The sequence below is a fragment of the Lithobates pipiens genome, unplaced genomic scaffold (assembly GCF_037356315.1).
Source record: "Lithobates pipiens isolate NorthernLeopardFrog02 unplaced genomic scaffold, aLitPip1_a1.2 Scaffold_18, whole genome shotgun sequence".
Classification (NCBI taxonomy): domain Eukaryota; kingdom Metazoa; phylum Chordata; class Amphibia; order Anura; family Ranidae; genus Lithobates; species Lithobates pipiens.
In genome coordinates, this window is record NW_027507758.1 from 360,532,233 (window position 1) to 360,557,374 (window position 25,142).

General features: G+C 41.4%; 1 protein-coding gene across 2 annotated transcripts in view; it reads left to right on the forward strand.

Moving 5' to 3' along the window:
• Positions 1-25,142, forward strand: part of P3H2 (prolyl 3-hydroxylase 2) — a 272,890-nt gene that overhangs the window by 157,360 nt on the left and 90,388 nt on the right. For both annotated transcript variants that reach the window (XM_077487547.1, XM_077487548.1), the window contains exons 2-3: positions 4,024-4,167; positions 8,970-9,159. In XM_077487547.1, coding sequence (XP_077343673.1) covers positions 4,024-4,167; positions 8,970-9,159 — 334 coding nt within the window. The remainder of the gene's footprint in view (positions 1-4,023; positions 4,168-8,969; positions 9,160-25,142) is intronic.

Here is a 25,142-nt window from a genome sequence, read left to right on the forward strand (position 1 = left end):
AAGTACACAGAAGCACAACCACTTGTAGAGGATGTACGCATAAGAATGTATGCCAGAATTAAGAACTAGCTCACACAATTGAACATGCAAACGCATGTCCGTATCTTCAAAATTCTGTCAGCTCTGCAGGGGCAGGCTCAGAGATGGTTGACACCACACCAGCTTCAGCTAGGAATGGTTGTATGCAACAATGTCACCAACCTTCTCTCTGCCCTCCGACAGGGACACTTGACCCATGTTCCATGTTTGGCACATGTCCTGAATTTGGTGATGCACCGTTTCTTGACCAGGTACCCAGGCTTACAAGATCTCCTGAGGCAGGCCAGAAAAGTCTATGGTCATTTCCAGCAGTCATACAATGCCAGTGCTTGGCTGGCTCACATTCAAAGGGAATGCAACCTGCCCACCAATCGCCTCATTTGTGACATGCCCACCAGGTGGAACTCAACGTTGGCAATGCTACAGTGGCTGCACACACAGCAGAGGGCTATCAATGGGTACCTGTGTGAGTATGGCACCAGGACAGGGTCAGGGGAGCTTAGCTTCTTTTCATCACGCTAGTGGCTACTGATAAGGATGCATGCACTGTCCTGTCACCATTCGAGGAGGAAAAACGGATGGTGAGCAGTGACAATGCATACATCAGTGACACTGTCCCTCTAGTCTTCCTGTTGGAGCACATGCTTCATGGAATCATTGACAGGGCACTTGAGGCAGAACAGCGGGAGGAAGAGGAGGACTTCCTTTCCTCTCAAGGCCCCCTTTATCCAGATAGCATTCCTGTGGGCTCACCAAACACACAGGAAAGGAGAAGGAGGAGGGGGATTGTATCAGCATGGATGTAGAGGATAACACTCTGCAGCAGTCTTCAATGGATGGTTTTCAGTCCTCAGAAACCCAAGGAGTTGTATGTGGCTGGGTGGAGGCAGTTACTGGTAATGTGATCCTCGGTGACACAGAGGACTCAGAACCAAATGCCACTGCATGGCCTCCCTGATTCTGCAAAGCCTGCAAAAGGACCCTAGGATTTCCTGGTATTAAGAAGAGGGATCATTACTGGCTGGCAACCCTTCTTGATCCACATTACAAGGGTAAGGTTTCAGAATTCATCCTGCCTTCCCAGAGGGAGCAGAGGATGAAACCTCTTCAGGAGGCCTTGAAGAAAAGTGTATGTAACGCATTTCCAGACCCAGGGAGGTTACCATTTCCTGGTGCTGGACAACATGTTTGAGGCTTCGTTTGGTCAGAGGAAGAGTGGTGGAGAAGATGGCCAGCTGACCGATGCCTTTAAACAGTTTTTTAGTCCTGAGTGCTAAGGTATGATAGGTTCCAGCAGCCATAACCAGCGTCTGTATTATGTGATGCAGGAATATCCAGGGGTAAGAGCAGACTTGGAGACCTTTCCAACAGAGCATCCACTGAGTTACTGGGTCTTGAGGTTAGACCACTGTCCAGAACTTGCTCAATATGCAATTGATCTACTTGCCTGTCCTACATCCAGCATGCTTTCTGAACGCACATTCAGTGCTGATGGAGGGTTTCTAATGGATCAAAGAGTGTGCCTGTCCACAGACTTCGTTGATAGGCTCACATTTAATAAAATGAATTAGTCCTGCGTTAGCAACTATCAAGCACCTGATGCTGATTGAATTTGCTGTGGATCTGGGATCCCTTGAAGGCTGCCTATGCTGCCTATCCTATTCCTCCTCAATCATGATGAGGCTTGCTTCCAACAATATTTTTGGTTTAGGGCACCCCCACCACCCAAGGCCCAATGTTTCTGCTCCTGTTTAACAGAGGCATGTAATTACAACTTTCAAAATAATATTTAACAGCAGGGACCATTCCTGCACATAACAAGAGTAACTGTGAGGGGTTACCGTGTTCTGCCACCACCAACACCTAAGGCCCATTTATCAGCAGAGTATATAGTGCAGCCTGTATAGTGTATATACTGCAGTTCAGAGTATATAGTGCAGTGTACAACATATAATATAGTGTAAAAAAATGGCATGGTTTCCCCGTCCATACCAGGCTTTTTGGGTCTGGTATGGACTGGGGGGGGGCAAGCTGTTTTTTTCAATTATTTTTTTTTTGTATGTTGCCGGAATCTGGCAATACATTACAGCCATGAGCAATTTTAAATGACATTTTTCCTTTTAGAAATGTTATTTTTCTGCAGTACTGTTCTAAACATGGGAAAAATGTGCTATATTACAGGCAGACTGACCCCCAGGCACTATATTAAAAGGAATATTAAATTTTTATTGTTTCACTTTAAGCATTCTTAAAATCGCTGCTCCTGGTAAAAAACTTTATTTTGCATTGATACATGTCCCCTGGGGCAGGACCTGGGTCCCCAAATACTTTTTATGGCAATAACTTGCATATAAGCCTTTAAAATTTGCAATTTTGATTTTTCATGTTCGTGTGCCATAGACTTTAATGGTGTTCACATGATCGCACAAATTTTTTGGTCTGTTCCCAAATTCTGGTGCGAACCGAATCGGGGGGGTGTTCGGCTCATCCCTAATGCCAATGTTATACATATAGTGCCCATTCAGTCAACAACATTGGCAGGAGATTGTACAGTAAGTTATACCCAAATCGGTCATTACCCCCTCTATTGGGGTGTGTCTGTTAAGCCTGGTGGATTATCTGGTCCCCATGAAAACTATTCATTCACTGTTGTAACACACCTGGGGGCGGGGGGCTATTTGACCTGAGTCTACCCTATTTTGAAGCCTATTAGAGCCTCTGGCTCTAAACAGGTTCTTAAAGGGGCTGGATGCATGAATTAGGTGTGGCCATGGAAAGATTCATGCATATCTATTGCATTTAGGGGTGGCCTGGAGACAAGGGGCAGTGCCCGGGCTCCCCTAAAGGATGGGCCACGGCTGGTTCTGGGTGCCAAAAGCCTGTGCTAAACATTCATGTGTATACGCGTTCGTTAAAGTGGCTGTAAACCCTAATATACACCTAGTGAAGTGAACAGCCTCAGACGATACACAGAGATGAAACATTGGAGGAAAGGCACACAACCCCCCTCCAGATAAGCAGAGACTTTCAGAGCTGTCCTGTGAGTAAAGCAGCTTTCTGCTAATCTATTTATAGCACCCACCCTGACACAAATGTCAGGCTAGTTTTATCTCCTGTGTCGGAGAACTTGTCAGAAGTTATCATGCTGATAACAGAAGAACAGAGCAGGAAAAAGCCACATGACTTGGTGCTTTTAAGAGAGATAAGAAAACACTGCAGATATGTGTGCCCAGCCCAAATTTCATGAAAGCGGTTTACATCCACTTCAATATGCCTGATGCATGCACAGCCTTGACTCTATGCACTGGACCATAAGATGATCTTCAGGAATGGTCATGCACCCATTTTTCATGACATTGAATTTGTGCTTGGATTCATCCTCCTGTTTATAAATACTGTATATTTAAATATGTCCCAATTAAGGCCTCACAATAAGCCTTCGTAATGAATTGAACCCAGATTTCAGTTTGATGTAGTCTCAGCTAACAGACCTGAAGATCAAATCTGAATTGTTTTTTAGGGGTTCCTACATTTTTTGTTATCATTTACCTGGTAATCTGAAAAGATCACAGCAAGAAGAAGAAGATGGATTTATACGCAAATAAAAGTATACCCAAGATAAAAAAAGAAATGCTAGCATTTTAGTGACCCTGTAACAATATATCCAGGTTCATGTATGAACATTTTGGCATGTGCTGCAATATTCTTTCATATGACACCAATGTTATGCTGTGCAGGACTTTGTAATAAATGGCATTGGAGCTCACAAGGATATTTTATATTGAGTGTCATAAACACTATAAATGTTCTAAAAGCTGAGTATTTAGTGTTAGATTTACTTGGACTTAGAAATCATTGTGGGGGATAAACTCATGTCTTTTTAATTGGGTCAACAAGATTAATGTTTTGCTTTATATGCTATGATTTAATAAAATATATGTACTAGTCAAAGAAACTGATTGGATGTATTTTTCTATTTTCTAGTTGAATCAGCTGGATGAAGCCACTCAAGCTGCTCATACCTTCTTTATGGCCAATCCCGAGCATATGGAAGTGCAGCAGAATTTAAAAACGTATCAAACCAAGTCAGATAGCCCACTGGTCGACAGGGAGAGTCATGCTTATATGGTAAGTATCCCTGTCCGATTTATAAATCTTTGAATTTGCTAGTCCAGGTAGTCCGGTATAAAAATTGTAGAATTTTTCTGTTACATTATCCAATCTTTAGTGTGCTGGAATCCAAGTTGGTTTACGTAATTGAACAGAAACCACAGCACACATGCTTCTAATTATAAAGCTTTTCCCACTGGTCATTCAGTTTCAATTCAAGCGACCGTATTTGTCATGCCTTTTTATTTTAGCATCTGTGATTAAATTGAACCATTTCCTCAGTGACTGTGCTTTTTTTAAAATGTGGTTTGTGTTTGTGTGTTTTAGCACAATAATACTATCCCACCTTGAAGGAATTTAGGAACCACATGATTAAAGGGATATCACAAATTTCACAGTTCTTCGGCTAGTTAGGAACCACATGATTAAAGGGATATCAGACATTTCTACTATGGGTTTGTTTCATGTTTGAGAAGATTTCAGGCTCTGAAATGAAGTATTATTATAACTATTACCCAGGATTTATATAGCAGCAGCAATTTGTGCAGTGCTTTACAACATGAGGGCAGATAGTACAGTTACAATACAATTCAATACAGGAGGAATCAGAGGGCCCTGCTCATTAGAGCTTACAATCTAGAAGGGAGGGTCAAATGAAACAAAAGATAATAACTGTGGGGGATGAGCTGATGGAGAAAATGAAAATACAGTTGTTAGGTGAGGGTAGGGTAGGCTTCTCTGAAAAGGAGGGTTTTCAGGGATTGTCTAAAAGCTAATAGAGTAGGAGATAATCAGGCAGATTGGGGTAAGGAGTTCTGTAGGTTTGATAGCTCTGGAAAAGTCCTGGAGGTGAGCATGGGAGGGGTTGACGAGGGAGCTAGAGGCAGAAGGTCTTGAGAGGAATGCAGAGAATGAATAGATTGGTATTTTGAGACTAGACTAGTGATGTAACTGGGGGCTAAATTGTGGATGGCTTTATAAGTAGTTGTTACTATTTTGAATTTCATTTGTTTGGTGAGTGGAAGCCAATGGAGGGATTCACGGAGAGGAGTAGCAGGCACCGAGCGATTGGTAAGGTGGATAAGTCTGGCAGCAGTATTCATGATGGATTGAAGGGGGGATAGACTGTGTAGAGGTAGTCAAGTTGCAGTAGTCGAGGCATCGAGAGATAACCAGTGAATTAAGAGCTTTGTTGAGTCATTGGTTAGAAAGGGTCGTATTTTGGAGATTTTGCGGAGGTGGCAAGATATGGACAGTGATTGGACGTGGGGCTTAAAGTGTAACTCCACTTTTGTTGAGAAAAAAACATTCCCCTCTGGGTGATCTATGTACATTGCAAGGATTATAACAACCTTTGCAGATTTCTACCTTTTTGTTATTCTGAAGAAATCCCTCTGTGTTTTTCTGTGCCTCTGTTCTGAGTGGGTCTAATGGGAGTGGTTTCATAATTAACTGTCAGCTGTGTGACTGCAGAGCACTAATGAAGAAATCTGCTGGGCCTGCATCCCTGTAGACATGTTCCTATTGAAAATATCTCTCCAAAAATGACATTTTTATTGCAAGGGGTGCCTGAAATCTGACTTATATCTTAGGTAGACTTCTGGGAAAATTGGTGAGCCAATCACACAAGCAGGAAATTATGTTTCTGGGGTGTGTCCAGTACATATTCTGTGTACAGCACAACTCCAGGTAGCCCATTTTCAGAAAATTACAGCTGCTGCAGATTGAAAAGGAAAGGTAATTTTTAATAACATTCTATTACAATATGACTTCTGTTGCAATTATATGCGCTATATTATTTTTTCTTTGCTATTTTTGTTCCCCACAAAAGTGGAGTTACCCTTTTGAAGGAAAGTTCAGAGTCCAGGACTACACCTAGGACCTTGGCATGCAGGAATGGGCTTATAGTTGTGCCATTGATTTTGACAGAGAGATCAGGGGAAGGGGCACATGGGAGAGGAAAAATTCTAAGTTCTGTTTTGGATAGATGGAGTTTGAGGAAGTGGTGTGACATCCAGGCTGATATACCTGTCAGTAAATTAGTGATACGTGAGGAGATGGAGGGAGTGAGCTGAGGGGTAGAGCAATAGATTTGAGTGTTGTCAGCATAGAGATGGTATTGAAAGGCCATCAGCTGACCCAGGGAGTAGGTGTAGATTGAAAAAAAGAAGAGGTCTGAAAACAGAACCTTGGGGGACCCCAACAGAGAAAAGAAGGGGAGAGGAGGAAGTAGAATTATGAGTAACTGTGTGGTTGGATAAGTAGGAAGAAAGCCAGTGAAGAGTACAGTCACGGAGGCCAAAGGTGTGAAGGGGAGGGGGTGGTCAATCGTATCAAAGTCAGCAGAAAGGTCCAGGAGTAGGTGATAAGTATCCATTGGTTTTGGCCATTAGTAGATCATTTGTTAGTTTTAGGAGAGCAGTTTCTGTGGAGTGTTGAGGACAAAATCCAGACTGAAGGGGATCAAGATGGCTTTTCTCAGCAAGGTGGTCCCTCATTCGTTTGTAGACCAGACATTCAAGGAGTTTGGATAAAAAGGGGAGCAAGGAGATGGGGTGTAATTTAAGATTGGTTGGGTCCAATGAGGGCTTTTTAAGTATGGGGCTGACTAGTGCATATTTTAGAGAGTTGGGGAAGATGCCAGAGGAGAGATTGGAGATGTGGTTTAGAGAGTGTAGAATAGAGCCAGAGGGTGAATGTAGCATTTGCAAGGGAACAGGATACAGAGGGCAGGTAGATATCTGAGCGTTGGCAAGTAGTTTAGCAACCTTGTCTATAGTAATGGGGTTGAAAGAGGGAAGTAATCATTGTACCTGTGGGCATGAAGTGTAAAGCATGGTGTAAACACCTCACCCATCAGTGCTTCCTAGGGTGTCCTTCAAAACAATAATGTTTATCTCAAGCATTTTTTTTTTGTGTGTGTGTGTGTTGACTAGAGTGGGAGTGGGTTTTAATTACTCTTTTTGGTTCACACTGGGACGACTTGGCAGGCGACTTAGCCGCCTGACAAGTCGCGTCCCATTCTGCAAGTCGTGCTGCCTCCTGGCCACAACAGCTGCGGCGACTTGCAAAATGACTTCTCTATATAAGTCAATGCAAGTCGCCTCAAGTCGCCCCCAAAGTCGTACGGGAGACTTGTGTCGCTCCGATTAGAATGGATCCATTGTGCAGAATGGAATGCGACTTGTCAGGCGGCTAAGTTGCCTGACAAGTCACCCCAGTGTGAACTGACCCTCACCCTCTCTATTTGTCTTGGGAACCATTGTCATAAAAAAAGAAAAAAACAAAAACAAAGTTTGACTTTAGATATACTTTAAAGTGGTTGTCCAGTCAACTGTTCAAAAATGAACACAAACTGTAGCTGCTGACTTTTAATAGTGGGACACTCACCTGCCCCAGGATCCAGCTAAGTCCTCACCTGGCCGGTTTCTTCTTCGATCCCTGGCACTGGCATACTAACTGTCGGCAGTCGGCTGTAAAGCTGCAAGCAGTCACAGCCGGCTGCTCACTAAACATGCACGAGGCACGCTTTTCTATTTGATTGGTCCCACGTCTTTCCAAGTGCCAAGTCCAAGAAGGCTGCAGGGGAAGGTCAAAACCAGGTACCCACGCCCCCCCCCCCCCCACAAAAAAATAGATTCCAAATATTAAGAATTGGGTGTGAAGAGGAATAGTGGAACTTTACCTTTTGGGTGAAGTTCAGCTATAAAGATTAACTGCTATACATACAGTTTTGGTATCCCATTTTTTTTTTTACTCCTTTCTATTGTGTAATAGAAGGGGAAGCTCTTAAAATACCAAAAAAACAAAAACCTACATTGTCACTCCTGAATAATTGGAATTGTACTGTACTGAAAGATTTAAATTATTTCCTTCTCTGTATTATAGTGACATGTCCACTGCCAGAGTGCCTATTTACTCACCATGCTCAGATGTAGCAATGGGGTTATTTACTAAAGGTAAATAGACTGCAGTTGATCCAGAGCTTAGTAAATGAGGTAAAGCTTCACTTTGCAAAGAATGCCCAATCACACGCATGAAAAATAAAAAAACAAAAAAAAAACTGCATTTTAGCTTGCACATGATGATGGAAGTCAGCTGAGCTTTTGCTCATTTGCAAAGTGCACAGTCTATTTGCCTTTAGTAAATCAACACCATAGACTTAGAAGGAATTAGAACAACATTTTATAGAAAATACCATTCATTTTATTTATTTTTATATATATACTACATATTTTGTAAAGGATGCAAAAAAATAACACAGTGCTATGCTTGCCTCTGGCTTTATTACGGTACTTTTTATTATTTAATTCACAGCAACTGCCTGCATACTTTCTTTGGTTTCTTATTCCCGGCAGCCTTTAGTAAATCGGCCCCTATATGACACTATCCTGTCAATATGCATGGGAGGCTCACCCAGCATTAGTGACTTTAAAGGTATAGTACTTATTAGCTCCTACACATACACATAATATTGTGTCAGACTGAGCCAGCAGTAATAGCTAATGACATTTGAGATTTTAGCTGACTCTGCTACCTCTGACAATAAAATACCCTTCACTGCCTGAAAACACATTTTCTGTGACTGGTTTGCCAGATGGAGATTACATTTCCTTTTTAAATCATTTCTGGACACCAAAGTGGAAAATAAAACAACCACACATATCAGGTCACATACGTGGGGGAAATTGTTACTCCAGACAGAAATTATCTGCAGGCATATTGTATACGTAGAAATGTAGAAGCAATACAGTTCTGACATTGCATACTGATTGTATAACTACGGTAAAGACTTAAATGTATCTCATTCTGTCTGTTAGGAAGATTATCATACAGGTTTGAAGCTCTATGATAAGGAACAATTTGAACAGGCTATCAAGCACTTTGAGGATGCTTTGAAGGGCTATTTTCGAGCAGATGTTGACTGCAGAGCTATGTGTTGGGGGCCACAGAAATTTGATGAATATGAATATGTGGACTACAAAGCAACGTTGTATGAAGTCATGGCAGGTAAGCTCGTACTACATTTCATGTACTTAGTGCTGGCACTTGTAATCCTATAAAGTGAATATGTAATGCAAAATGCTAAAAAGTTGGAGCCAAGCAGCCTGTCTGAGGTCAGCATCGGCAATGGAAATGGTTCCAACATGGAAACTACTTCATGTAGTGTTTATAGATGAAACCACGCTTTTCTTCAGAGTTTGGATGACAATTTATATTAAAGTAGAGCAAAAGGCAATTCATTTTATTATTTGGAATAGAAAAAGGGAGGGATATAAACCCTGTCGATTTTTTTAATTTTTTTTGCCATCTCTGTTACATTAGAGAGAGTTCCGTTTAAAATTAAATAACAAATGTGCAACGCTAGGACCAAATAGTGAATGAATAGACATACAACTACAAAAATCTACTAATAAATTAATTAAATTAAATGGGAGACAGATCTCCTATCACAATTTGGATCAGCTGGCTTGCACCCGAGGGAACTCAGTCAAGTAATTGCCAGACCATTGTTCCTAATTTTTACTGATAGTTTACTGACTGGGATAGTACCAGCTGATTGGAGAAAAGCCAATGTAGCACCAATATAAAAAAAAAAGGGTCCAAAATACATCCCTGGGAATTACAGACCAGTTAGCCTAACATCAGTAGTATGTAAACTCTTGGAGGGGATGATAAGGGACTATATACAAGATTTTAGAAATGAGAATGGTATCATTAGCAGTAATCAGCATGGATTCATGAAAAATCATTCTTGCCAAACCAATCTATTAACCTTCTATGAGGAGGTGAGTTGCCATCTAGATAAAGGAAGGTCTGTGGACGTGGTGTATCTGGATTTTGCAAAAGCATTTGACACAGTTCCCCATAAACGATTACTGTACAAAATAAGGTCCATTGGCATGGACCATAGGGTGAGTACATGGATTGAAAACTGGCTACAATTGCGAGTTCAGAGGGTAGTGATAAATGGGGAGTACTCTGGATGGTCAGGGGTGGGTAGTGGGGCCCCCCAGGGTTCTGAGCTGGGACCAATCCTATTTAATTTGTTCATAAACGACCTGGAGGATGGGGTAAACAGTTCAATCTCTATATTTGTGGATGATACTAAGCTAAGCAGGGCAATAACTTCTCCGCAAGATGTGGAAACCTTGCAAAAAGATCTGAACAAATTAATGGGTGGGCAACTACATGGCAAATGAGGTTCAATGTAGAAAAATGTAAAATAATGCATTTGGGTGGAAAAAATCTGAATGCAATCTATACACTGGGGGGAGAACCTCTGGGAGAATGTAAGATGGAAAAGGACCTAGGGGTCCTAGTAGATGATGGGACCCGCAATGGCATGCAATGCCAAACTGCTGCTAACAAAGCAAACAGAATATTGCCATGCATTAAAAAGGGGGATCAACTCCAGAGATAAAACGATAATTCTCCCACTCTACAAGACTCTGGTCTGGCCACACCTAGAGTAGGCTGTCCAGTTCTGGGCAACAGTCCTCAGGAAGGATGTACTGGAAATGGAGTGAGTACAAAGAAGGGCAACAAAGCTAATAAAGGGTCTGGAGGATATTAGTTATGAGGAAAGGTTTGCGAGTACTGAACTTATTCTCTCTGGGGAATAGATGCTTGAGAGGGCATATGATTTCAATATACAAATACCATACTGGTGACCCCACAATAGGGATAAAACTTTTTCGCAGAAGGGAGTTTAATAAGACTTGTGGCCACTCATTAAAATTAGAAGAAAAGAGGTTTAACCTTAAACTACGTAGAGGGTTCTTTACTGTAAGACCCCTTTCACACTGGGGCAGGGTGGCGTTGGCGGCAAAATGCTGCTATTTTTAGCGACTACCGCCAATTTTGTGTCACTATTCCGCCACTGGCGGGGCACTTTTACCCCCCGCTAGCAGCCGAGAAAGGGTTAAAACCACTGCTAAGCGCTGCTGTCGGCGGTATAGCTACGCTGCCCCATTGATTTCAATGGGCAGGAGCGGTGAAGGAGCTGTGTACACCCCGTTATTTCACCGCTCCAAAGATGCTGCTAGCAGGACTTTTTTTTACGGTCCTGCCAGCACACAGCTCCAGTGTGGAAGCCCTCAGGGCTTTCACACTGGAGACACAGCAGTGGCTCTTTCAGGGTGCTTTGCAGGCACTATTTTTAGCGTTAAAAAATTTTTAAAAATTTTTTAAGTTAAAAGATAGTGATGAAGTCGGTAGGAGGAGCTTGATCGGCTAATGTGAAAGTAATTAGGAAGTGCTTTGGAGCACAGGCTTAGGGGGCTGCAGATCGGGTTTCAAGTGACACCATCCCCCCATCACACATGAGTATACTAAGGCATGTTTGTTTTTTTACTATGAAATGTGAGTGTAATTTTGTGGAGTTTACGTTGTAATACATTTAAAAAAAAAAAAAACACAGTATCACACTATTGCAAGCTTCTGTTGTTTGTGTGGCATATATGAAAGGAAGTCACTGTTAACCAGGAGGAAGGAGTTGTTCTTGATGCGCAATTTGAGCCAAATAGTTACTATAGGAAGGAGGAATCACAGGAGGATCCCCTAAGCTGTTACACATTACAGGCATGCCCCGCTTTTAAGTACACAATGGGATTTATTTACTAAAGCTCGAAAGCGCAAAATCAGGCTCACTTCTGCATAGAAACCAATGAGCTTCCAGGTTGTATTACCAAAGCTCAACTGAACAAGCTGAGGTTAGCAGCTCATTGGTTTCTATGCATAAGTGAGCCTGATTTTGCACTTTCGAGTGGGGTATGCCTGTAACTGGCTGTGTACATCTGGTGGAGGGGTACAATAGGATTGTGTGCGCACTGCATGAAGGCACCAGCATCACTTTTATCCATATCTTTATGATGGACTGTCAGATTCTGATTTAATATATTAAACACTTCAGCCCCAGAAAGATTTACCCCCTTCCTGACCAGAGCACTTTTTGCGATACGCCACTGCATCTCTTTAACTGCCAATTGCGCGATCGTGTGACATTGCACCCAAACAAAATTGCTGTACTTTTTTTCCCCACAAATGTAGCTTTCTTTTGGTGGTATTTGATCACCTCTGTGGTTTTAATTTTTTGCATTATAAACAAAAAAATAGGGACAATTTTGAAAAAATTCTATATTTTTTACTTTTTGCTATAATAAATATCCCCACAAAATATATAAAAAACTATTTTTTTTCTCAGTTTAGGCCAATATGTATTCTTCTACATATTTTTGGTAAAAAAAAATTGCAATAAGCTATATTGGTTGGTTTGCGCAAAAGTTATAGCGTCTACAAAATAGGGGATATATTTATGGCATTTTTATTATTCATTTTTTTATCAGTAATGCCGGCGATCTGCGATTTTTATCGTGACTGTGACATTATGGCAGACACATCGGACACTTTTGACACTATTTTGGGACCATTGTCATTTATACAGAGATTAGTGCTATAAAAATGCACTGATTACTGTGTAAATTACAGTGGCAGAGAAGGGGTTAAACACTAGTGGGCGATCAAGTGGTTAAGTGTGTCCTAGGGAGTGATTCTAACTGTGAGGGGGGGTGGGCTCACTACAACATGACAGATCACTGCTCCCAATGGCAGTGAGCAGTAGATCTCTCTCATGTTGCTAGGCAGAACAGGGAAATGCCTTACATAAGTATCTCCCCGTTCTGCACATTTTTGGACTTTTTTTGCACATGATATATTTATTATTCAAGTCAATATATTTTATTTAATCTATTTAATTTATTTATTAATAGATTTGTGCATTAGATATTTTTATAGTTATTCATCTATTTATTCACTGTTTGGTCTTAGCACCGCACATTTGTTTAATTTTGCATTATCACATTTATTTCTCCCTTGGAGATAGCCGAAACAAGACAATCGGAGAGTGAATCTCCAATATGGGGGCGTAGATGGTGATAAAAACCTGAATGGTGTTCTAATGTCTTCGGGTATACCTTTTTAAAGTGGTAATAAACCCAACGCCAAAAAGGTAATGTATTGCAGTTTACCCATGCCTACACTCTGGATGAAGGTGCACGGGGATCTTTGGACAGCAGCATTGTCAGATTAGGGGAAGGGGAGTGTTAGATGCACTAGCAGATTTATATACATTAACCTCCTTAGCGGTAATCCCGAGTCTGGCTCGGGTTGGGAATTTCATTACAATAGCGGTAACCCCGAGCCAGACTCGGGCTTGCACCGCTCGATGCAGGGGAGGACACAGGTAACGTCACTTACCTTGTCCCCTGGATCCAGCGATGTCCGCCGCGCTGTGCGATCGAGCCGTCCTGCGCTCGATTCACAGTGCCGAATGCCGCCGAGCTCCGTTCCCTGCGACGTTACGGCGCACGGGAGCGGAGAACGGCGGCAAATTCAAAAATGTAAAAAGACACAAAAGACACACAGCACTGTAATCTTACAGATTACAGTGCTGTAGTAAAAAATACACACCCCCTTTGTCCCTAGTGGTTTGTGCAATGCCCTGCATGCACTTTTATATTATAAATACTGTTTTTTACTGCTTGTAATTTGGAGATTGTCCATAGCAACCAAAACATGTCCCTTTTTCATTTTTTTGGGGATTTGATTACATTATTGAATAATTTTTATTATTCTTTATTATATTATAAACTTTATCATACCCGGGATGTCTGCTAGACTCTGGTTTGAAGAGATTTCAGAGCGTTATTCCTAAGAATTACAGGACTACAAAATAAAAGCCAGATTTCCATGCAAAATAATTGTACCGCTTTCAGCACCTTATTCCAGACTGAATCATACCGCCAGGGAGGTTAAAGTTTAAGCCAAACTCCATCGAAAACTTTTTAATCAGTTACAGCAACAGTTTTGTTCTTTTGAGATAAGGTTTTACACACATTGGGGTTTATTTAATAAAGCTTAAACCAATCAGCTTCTAGCCTCAGCTTATTTAATTAAAGCGGAGTTCCACCCAAAAGTGGAACTTCCACTTTAAGCACTCCCCCCCCCCCTTACATGCCAATTGTTTTTTTGGGGGGGTGACTACTTTAGAGTGCGACTCCTCCACTTCCCCTAGGCGGTCCCTCCCTCTCAACGTTCTTCTAGGACACGTGACAGGTGAAGATTGCCTGTCCACTGGGAGAGTGAAGCGCAACTCGCACATGCGCAGTGCGCGCCCAGGCCGTGAAGCCGCAAGCTGTCATGACCAGGTGCCCACAGTTCCAATGGATGCGCTGAGGAGAGCTTAGTGCAGCGGCATCGCTGGACCGTGGAGCAGGTAAGTGTCTGTTTATTAAAAGTCAGCAGCTAAACTTTTTGTAGCTGCTGACTTTTAATAAAAGAAAAAAGGCTGGAACTCCGCTTTAAGCTTTGGCAATTAAACCTGGAACCTGATTGGTTTCTATGAAAAAGTGAGCCTGATTTTGCAATCTCCAGCTTTAGTAATTAAACTCCATTGCCTAAATATAGAATGGATTGCCAATTATATGCCCTAACAAATAGCCAGCTAGTACGGTCTATGGGGCTAGATAGGCAGCAGTAGTTTTCCACTGCAGCCCCTGGCATCAGAAAATAACCACACATAGGGATTGATTTATAAATAAAATAAAATGCATAGCCATTTGCCCAGTAAAAGTGCATGTACATTATTATGCGCAAATGGGGCAAAAAATGTATTTAAAATGGTTATGTGATGTACTACTCAAATGTCAACCATTGAATTAAAACAGAAACTACCCCATTGACCACTAAATGGAGCTAAGAAATTTTCTATGGTTTTCCATCTAGTGGTCAAATGTAGTATTTTTCTTTTAAAATCAATGTATTACATTTGAACAGCACAGAATATATCCTATTTACATTTGTTTGTTACCCCATTCGCACAGAACAGAAGTATATGCACTTTCACTGTGTGAATAGCTATGCAAATTCTTTAAAAATTACTACAATAATGTTTAGTAAATGATAGCCAGTATCCTGGACAGGATTGTCAGAGACTGCAGACTTACTGGAGGAAATGATGGTCCGAGATGATGAACATGCTACAGGTGTGGTTGGAGAGTGATATGCTACAGACGACAGTGAGAAAGCAGGGATATGTTATATGAGGTCAACAGAGAGCACTGCTATTACTGCTTTACAAATCTATGACTCCCACTTTAGACAGCTAGAGCTGCAGGGTCGCACATTAAGTACCAAGGGGCTGCATGCGGCAGCTTCGGTACAAGGCATATATAGACTGCCAACCTCTGCCCATAAGGATCTGTCAGATGGTATATGGGGGTATAAAAAAAAAATCAATATGTATTATTAATACTATCAATGATGTATTTGAACCTCATTGGACTGCTCTAAGTTAGTGATTTTACTGGACATTATGAGGGATTCATTCCATAAAGCCTGGGAAACACCACACTTCCTCTTAGTAGTATTCTTTGTATTGGCCAATTTCTTTGGCACAATTAGGAGTCCATATGAACATAAATATAGCTAGCACAAGATCGTTATTAATAATAAATATAGTTCTGTAATTACATTTTCATCTCCATTACAGCAAAGCACAGTCTATTGAAAAGGAAAAGTTTCCCAGCACCTGCTTGAAATTGGATTCTAATTATAGTCTTTTCAATGCAGCTTGATTTGATAATTGAGTTTTACTGCTATACAGTATGTGTGCATAGTAAATATCTTGACCTGGCTGTCCTCATGCACTTAAGAATTTCTTTATATTGCACGTGAACATGTGGCTGTGCCCAACTAAATGCCAATAGCAAATCAATGCAAAATATCAATAGCAGTAGCATGCCTTTCTCTGCCTATTGCACTAATACGGCGACAATCACTTCAAGTCTGCCTATTGAAGAAATACCATGTGAGCTGCCATTTTGGCTACATTTCCAACACACGGTTCTGCCCTCTTTTTACTTTCATCCCTAAAAAATGTATTTATCACTTTAAAGCAAACCATTACCTAAATAATTTTATATAGACTGCCTTTTCTATACTCTTTCCAAAAAATGCTGGACAACTGGATGATGGTGCATAGAAAGTCCTCGATACCTTTTATAAACATAATTGGGTATACAGAGCTACAGTTATAACATCACCAACTACATGATTCTCCTGGACCACTGACTCAGAAACTATTAAAGCCAGAGAGACCCAGGCAACTAGCAATCACACAAGGAGGTCAGCAATGGCATCCTACAGTACATATTTCACTCCTTGCAGGCATCCTACAAAACAAGAACTCATTAAAGCTGATGATAGTTTGGTTACATCACATACATAAGATGATAAATATTTATACAGTGCTCTCTCTCTCTCTTTAATTAATGCCCATTGAGTATTTTATTCTGTGAGCTGTTTCTGTAAGCTGCTCTGCTAATGCAAATGGAATTGTTGGGGAATCTGGACTCTATCCAGCTCACAAATTGGCTTCAAGATATTTTTCCATAGCCTCAGCAGGTTGAGTAAATGTTTATATGTGCAAGATCTAATATGTAATTCCTTCTATGTTTTAATGTTGGCTTATGACTTAAGCACATTTTTCATATCCGTAATCTTAAACACAATCTATCATGACCAGACAAGAACAGCACATATCTGAAAGTAGTAAATTCAGGCTATTACAGCCAAAATGTGACTCAAGTATATATTATATTTTATAATACCAATAACCAGATGTATCCCTAAGCACAATAGTCAGGTAACTCTGCACATGTGTGTTGTTGAGTTGAGGAAAACACCACAAGAAGGTCTTGTATCCAGGAAGTGCCTATAATGGAACCAAGTGAAGCAATTATGTTTTGTTTTTTTCCACCTACTAGGGTCTGGCCACATGGCCTGCAAGCCGTTAGTGAACTCCGATTCACTGTTCAATGAAGGTGTTAACACACTTCAGGCCAAAAGCCAGTTGACACTTTAGCCCCACACACTTACTGAAGGATCGCATCCCCTTCTCAGCTGGTGGCTAGGTCTGTTTCTGCCTGCCTCGATAATGAATTCAATTTTGAGCAATTCATTTCCTAAACTCCACCAGCCCTCTTTCATCTTCACTAGGCACTGTAATCTTTAACTCTCAAATTTGTATTTTTAGTTGATACCAACTATTGAGCACACAATGAAGCCAAGATGATGAACTGATTTACAAGGCCTTGCAGAATGTGACCCCAGGCTTGGTCCTTAGGAAAACCCTGTACCAAAACAGGTTCCAAGATGGAGACCAAGCCACAAAGAACAGGTCGCATTGCAGGCGGTTAGCCTGAATAAGAGCTTACATGTTAACACAGGTGCTCACTGTATGCTTCATACAGCAGACTCCCTCCACCACAAGGTTGGCCCACCTAGGTGAAAGTGGCCAGGGGCAGACTGGGCCAGAGGGGCAGAGGGAGCCCGGGCCGCTCTGATTCCCTGTAAAAAGGTTGCTCTGCTGCCAGCTCAGAATTGCCCATGTGTAGCAAGTGCTACTGCTTGTGTGGCCCTGCGGGGGGGGGGGGGGGTGTTAACTGGGTTGAATTAGCGGCCGATAAGCAGTGAAAAAACATGGTGATCCCTCCATCCCGTGCTGCAGCTGCAAGCCGGTGATGTGTCCTCTGACAGGGAAGTTAGCTGCACCTCTCACGGGGTGAAAGTGTGTGTGTTCTGCCTTACAGAGCACAGTCCTCCCCCCTCCTCTACACAAATGGGAGAACGGATCTGCTCTGCCTCCTCCCACACCTCACGCCCTGTGTACTGTGACTCGATGCAGCCTGTGTGCTGTGAAGAGAATGTTTGGGTGGGGAACTTTAACCACTTCAATACCAGGCACTTTCCCAACTTCCTGCCCAGGCCAATTTTCATTTCTTCTCACTTTGTCTCACTTTGAATGACAATTGTGCGGTCATGCAACACTGTACCCAAACCAAATTTGTATTATTTTGTTCCCACAAATAGAGCTTTCTGTTGGTGGCATTTGATCACCTCTGGGGTTTCTGTTATAAAATTTTGTAAATAAGTAGGTTTTCTCCTTCACTGGTGGGCACTGATGAGGTTGCACTGATGAGCACTTATAAGGTGGCACTAATGGTCACTGATGAGGTGGCATCAATGAGTTGGCACTGATAAGGTGGCACTGATGCGCACTAATGAGGGGCACTAATATGCATCACTGGTAGGTAGCACTGATGGGAACTGATAGGTGAAACTGGGCACTGAAAGGTGGCACTGATGGATACGTATGGATGGCACTGATGGGCACTAATAGGTGGCACTGATGAAGTCTGATCGGTGGCACTGATGGACACTGATAGATGGCACTGGTGGGCATCACTGATTAGCAGGCACTGGCAGGCATTACTAACGGGCACTGATTAGCATCATATATGGGCGCTGATTGGCAGGTCATGTGTGGCATACCTGGTGTTTATCAGTGATGGGCATCTCTGGTGGACCTGCTGGCATCCCTGGTGGTTCTGGGTGGGCATCCTCGGGGGGGGGGGGGGGGCTGCGCTGATAATCAATCAGTGCAGACCCCCCCCCCCCCCCCCGTCAGGGGAGCTGCCAGACGTCTCTCCTCTACTCGCGTCTGTCAGACGCGAGTGAGAAAAATCCAATGCACGGCTCTCCCTGTGATCTGACACAGATGATCACGAGGTAAAGAGACTGTCAGAAACTCTTTACCGAGATTGGTGTTGCGGTGTGTCAGACTGGCACACTGCACCACTGATCACTGCACTGCGCCATATGACGTCCAGTCGGGATAACAGAACATAGCAAAATGATGGTTAAAGTCGGCAGCCACAATCCTAGACATGAATAAGCTGACTGAGCCAGTGAACCTCCTACTGGGACTGTGCAAGTGAGTGAGCTGTGACCAGACTCTCCCCTCCTCCCTCTCTTCCTTTTTACTCTCCCAAATTCCTCTCCCTCAGCCTTGTCATTTAACCACTTGCCTACCGGACACTGTCTCCTCCTTTCTAGCCAGACCAATTTTGAGCTTTCAGCGCAGTCACACTTTGAGGCTCAGTTCACATTGGTGCAATGCGGGAACCCTGCAAATCCACTGCGGGTTCCCACATGGCACCTGTTCAACTTCAACACATTGGTGTAGTTTAACAGAAGTACCCATAACAAATTGGACACCTGCCTACAGTTATGTCCTGCACAAAATTACTTTAAATAAATAAAAATAATAATTGGAATGAACTTAAAGCAGAAATGTGGGCTAGAACTAACTTAGCCTAAAATAGCTCCCATCCCCTTTCCTAAAGCTTTACTAACTACGCTGTAGAAGGAAGATGCTTATACTTACCTATTCTCAAGGCCCTCGGAGATGGGCATGTCATTGGCTCCCAGTGGCCAGCTTCAGGGGAGAGGAGGGACAGCCCTGGGATAGGAAGCTGTGCAGCTCCACCTTTTCTTCATAGTCCGGTCACTCTATTCCACTGCCAGTTGGAAAAATGTACCACCTTTTGTGAGTATGTACTATAGAAAACAAAACTCACATAGGACTTTTCAGGTGCACCTTAAGAGTCATAACTCATAAAACTTATTTAAAAAACGTGTATTTTATTTGTATAAACATACTTAAAAAGTTGAATAAAAACCATAAAGTTGTGGCAGCTTTGAAGTGGATTTACAATTTAGCATAACCTATAATGTTATCTACATATCAGAATAGCTTAATCACATTAGTACCCATTTAATTCTTACACAAATGCAGTACACTTTCTCCAGTCTTGAAACAAGCAGCAGGAGATGGTTCCTTGTGATGTGACCAACGTGAAGGCAAAGGAGAAGTGGGCTGGAAGGCTTTAAATAGGCAGGTCAAACTAGCATCATTGGGAACAGCTGGTAACCGTGGAAAGAGAAGAGAGCTGGCAATTAGCCGTCAGCTGAGCGGCCAGCCCAGAAGAGGAAGGGTTAAGCCATCCCTGACAGATGGTCCACCTGTGTGAGCACGGGTATAGCTCTTCAAAGTGTTTCTAAAGCTCTATGGCCTGCTTCATCAGGAACAGGTAGAACACAACAATGTGTGAAAAGATTGGGGATGTGTTCCCATAATCTTGAATCAAAATTCTAACTCAAATATTGGGATAAACAATCATACACATCATAATACTCAAAATCATGAAGATGGAAGCCTGAGAAACCCAACCAGGGGACCTTGGAGGATAATCCATGGTTATTTGATCTGTAAAGAAGTATGGATTTAGGTCAAATTCGTTGTATGTATCACACCCAGGTAAGGGATATTACACCAGATAAAAAGTGCCCATATATGTGGTTATGAGGTCTTGGGAGTATAGTGACTCGATCCAATATCTATATGCATGTCCAGGTGTTCAGTCCTTAGAGTAAAAAAGGCCAAGTAGGAGAGGAAAAACCGACAAAGGGCAAGAAAAACCCCTTCAGCACTTTCCCCACACATATACATGTCCACATATTTCTCTCTTGGCAGATTTACTTTCAGACCATGAGCCCCGTGGAGGAAGTGCAGTTCTTCCACTGACACATGCTTTTTAAAATTTTGTCCTAATAAATAATTATTTCATTACAAAATTACTAAATTTATGAAAATTTGATAAGTATCTAAATTTCTACTATATTTTTATCACTGTTTCTGTGCTCCTGCAATGGAGATGTTTAGTTTTTTCTCTTGTATCCTGTTGTTTTGATGTCATCTGCTGTCCAGGTGGCAATTAGCAGGAAACATGCCTTGGTAAATATCATTATTGACAAGAGGAAGCTGGGATGTATTTACTTTTCAGTAGTATTCGTGTCACCCATAGATTTATTGGCACTTCATGCTAGTGTTTGCCTGACGGCTTAAGCCATCAAACATAAATTGACCAAGCTGGAAGTCATAAATCTGGCTCTGAGTAAAGGGATTCCAAACCCGAATAAGAATTTCCAATGCATGAACTACGAAATATTTGGGATTGTGGAAAGACAGTGCTATAGCAACTAAGTAAAATCTGAATCTTTTTTGGACTAGCATCCAAATCTATATAATAAAAGATCCCATGGGAGCAATAATATTACAGCTTAAAGAGATTTAAAATAGAAATAAAAAATTCATCTCATTACGCAATAGGGACCAGATATCATTTCTTTTTCTGCTCAACTCATTATTCTGTTTTTCATGTCACTGGCACGTTCGACTTGGTGCTAAGCCCACGTAACACTAATCAAAACCTTTTCTCAAAAGTTAAATTGCTCTAAAATGGCAGAAACATAAAAAGCAGCTGTCACAAGCCAGCTGGCCACAGGGACATATTTGGTTCTCCCTACAGGAGTCTGGATCCATGCATCATCTGCTGTATACTTTCTGGGATATTTATGCTGTATTTCAGCATTAAACCGTTTTCTTGGCAGAGAAAAAGGAATCCAGTGCTTTTTGGAAGTTTCTGTTAAATAAAGTGAATCATTTGAGATTATCGTGGGAATTGTCTGCCAGAATTGGACCGCTGGCTATTTTGTGAGGAGGGAAATTTTAATATAGCTACCATAATTTAAATTTAAACATTTCATTTTGGACACTCACAATTTGTCAGTATATAATTCCTAAAAAGCTTCCTAGAAGTTCTATAAAACTTTATAACTTAGAATCCAAGAACGGCATGTGCTGGAGTTTTTCTGTGAGTGTGATTAATTTGTAGTATTCGATTCTGGTTTGCGTAACACATGGCTATGACAGGCTCTCATATCCTTTTAATAAAATGCATTTACTTTTAAGGAAGATGATCAAGCAATAATCTACTAACATCAGACCACCTTAATGAAAAAAAATCTATTCCCCATCCATGCTAAAGAAAACCTCTAGTATAAGAAATATTAAGGTTGCCACTACTGCTCCCCCCCATAGAAATTGTAGGGGCTTGGTTGCCTCTGGCCTCAGAGTCACTACAGCAGGATAAGCATGTGGTGAGCAAAGTCAAGGTGATGTCAGAACCTCCCTCTGAAATCCATGATTGTTCCACATTACATACTAACAAGCACTGAAGCCATTTGTGTCAGCATGCAAGCAAGGAAGCCATCATTTTTAAGAACCTTCCATTTTTTTCAGTATAGATTTGCTTTTTAAAGCCCATGTCTGAATAAGGGTGAAGCCCTCTCCCATTCTTCCCTTCCACCCATTCATCCACTTAAAAAAAACACTGCCTATCTACACTGTCGGTGCCTTTGCTGGTGTTGCTTCCATGAATGGCAACAGGTGAGCCAGAACTGTATTCTGTGCCCACGTCAGCGTTACCTCTCCATGAGGTCATCATTCTGTACATTCTTCTGGGGCTTAAGAGAACCCCACCACTGAATAGTCAAGAGGAAGAAGATAAAACCTACAGGCCCAATGTATCATGCTTTGAATGCTTTAAAAAAGTCACTGGAAGCAAAGCTGGCTAATGGGTATGAAAATAATGTTTACACTTTTATCTGACCCTTTACTGTCTATAATGGAAACATCTAGGTAGGACATCCATGTCTACATAAAGCGGTATGCATCCATGTGTTTGTTAACACATCGATAAATCAGAGCTATACCTACCTTCTATCCATAGCTGCAGTCTCCTAAAGCTGTCATCTTCGGCCTGGTGGGATTCCAGGTACCAGTAAAGTACTGGTTTCTACTTATGACTGGGGGCTGGCAGGACCAGCTCTCATGTGACCACTGTGACAGCCAATCACAGTGGTCATATAATCAGATTGTCCTTCCCGCCCTATAGAGTAAAGACCTTGTTAAATGGGATTTTGGGGCTTGGCTGGAAGAGGTGTAATGGCCGGTAGATATTACTAATTCCAGTTGTTAAATTTTATAATAATTTCTATACTGTATACAAGTTAGTTCCTTTTCCAGTTATAATATACTCAGAAGCCTACAAGTGTAGTATGGATGCCTGAACTTGTTAATAAAGCACTCTATAACTACTTTGCCTCTCAGACTACAGGACACAAAAGCTATGTGGTAAAATGTAATAAATTAAATATTAAGGGTCTATTTATAAAACATTTATTGACAAATGTCACACATGCGTGCGCAGCTCACTGTATAGGGATGGACAGGCAGTTAGGCCATTTTAATGCAGAAGAGACAAAGCACTCCTCTTCTGCATTAAAAATCCTGCCTGTTCGCCTGTTTTTATTTGTTACTTAAAGTTCCACTTTTAGAGATCCATGTTGCCGAATGAGTATAGAACTTATGTGTGGGGTAAGACATGCTGGCGAGACATGTTATAAAGCTAAAGATGCCATTAGGACACGGTCTCATATAGCCCTTCACATTAATGCATAAGTATGTGTATTTTTTACCCATACATATCTCTTGTGCCCAACCTCAGTACATTCCTGAGTTAAGGATGGTGCCAGTTTTTATACACATTACCACTATACTGTATATAACTGTGTTAGAACACATACATAGATGTTGCCTGGCTCATTTATTTATGCCGGGCCTATTTTGCATAACACCTAAATATTGAGTTTTATTGGTAGAAGCAAAAGTAACCATGGGCTGGAGTTGAAGCACCTTGGCACATAGAGTAGTGGTTTATATTACCCCTGCAGACCTCCATAGCTGTTGTAGGGGAGATTTTCACAATGATGATTATTGTATTAAAAAAATAACATGAATAGATGGACATGACCTTCATCAGGCTGAACACACATTTTCACATTTTCCATTTTCTCTGGAATTTTTATTAAAATGAAACTTGACTTAATGCCAAAATGCCTTGTTTCTGGCAATTAGAAGAGCTTTAATATGATTTTCTTTTCTTATGTTACAATGGTTTTAAGCAAAGCTTTATTTTATTCATTTATTTATTATTTTTTTCCTTCCTACGTTAGTTGAAATGTAATTTTTTTTTAAGTGTGTCCATTTAATTCTATCTCCGACATATTACTCTTGACCACAAAGCTGCACATAGAAAAGTATACGCCATGTCACACCTGCTCCATCATTTTTAATATTTTTATCTCATAATGAAAGATAAATTCTTGTGCAAGTCACCAAGTTCAAATGTGCATTGACTGGATGGTATTCATTGAGAGGAATTAATAAAAATGGTATACTTATCTGGTCTGTGCAATGGTAGTGCACAAAGCAGCCCAGAACCTCCTCTTTTGGGGTCCCCCGCTGGTACTCTTGGCGCCTCCTCTTCTGAGTGTGCCACTATATAAAGCTGTCTCCTATGGTGGCAAACCTGTGGGCTGTGTGCATCCATTGGCACACCCAGCATGACTGTGCCCCACCCCCTGCTCCCTCCTTAAAGGATTTTAATGACAGCAGCAGGAGTCAATGGCCTGCGAGAAGAGAGCAGCACTAGTGCTGATGGGCACAGCACTGGATCGAGATGGGAAGTATAAAGAGAGGTGGGGGGCCATATTGCTAGTGGTATTTAACTTTAATGCAGGTAATGCATTAAGATAAAAAAATGTCAAGCCTTTAGAACTACTTTAAAGTGTATATATAGCGCAATTCTTTTTGAATAGAATGGGAATATGTTAGAACCTGTGTGGGATTTTATTTATCTCCCAATGTGGAGATTGCCCCTCTTCATTTGTTCTGGTGATCATAATCACTGAAATAAGAAGTGATGGGAAATCCAAAATGTTATGTTGTCATCAAAAAAAGGGTAGATCTTCCAAATGGGGAGACCTGTTTGGTGACAACTGTCAAAGAACCAAATTGCTCTCACTTTTTAGGAATTTCTTCTCACCTACAGTTGCATTTCTGGAGCAGCTTTCTGAAGACTTCCAGTTCTTTGTTTTTGCAATAATAAGAAAGTAAATATATAGAAAATTCTAAACCTGCATCAAAGCACCTAGCCCTCAATACCACTCTTAACACATAGGCACACTAATACCACAAGACTGTTGGAAAAAGACACCAGGGTTCTTGGTTTTATCTCTAGCTCTGTCAAGAATGTGATAACTTATCCAGATTTTTTACACAAAAATCACTTCATTTTTCTTACCATATATTATGTTACACCCATATTTAGACTGTAACTTGAATC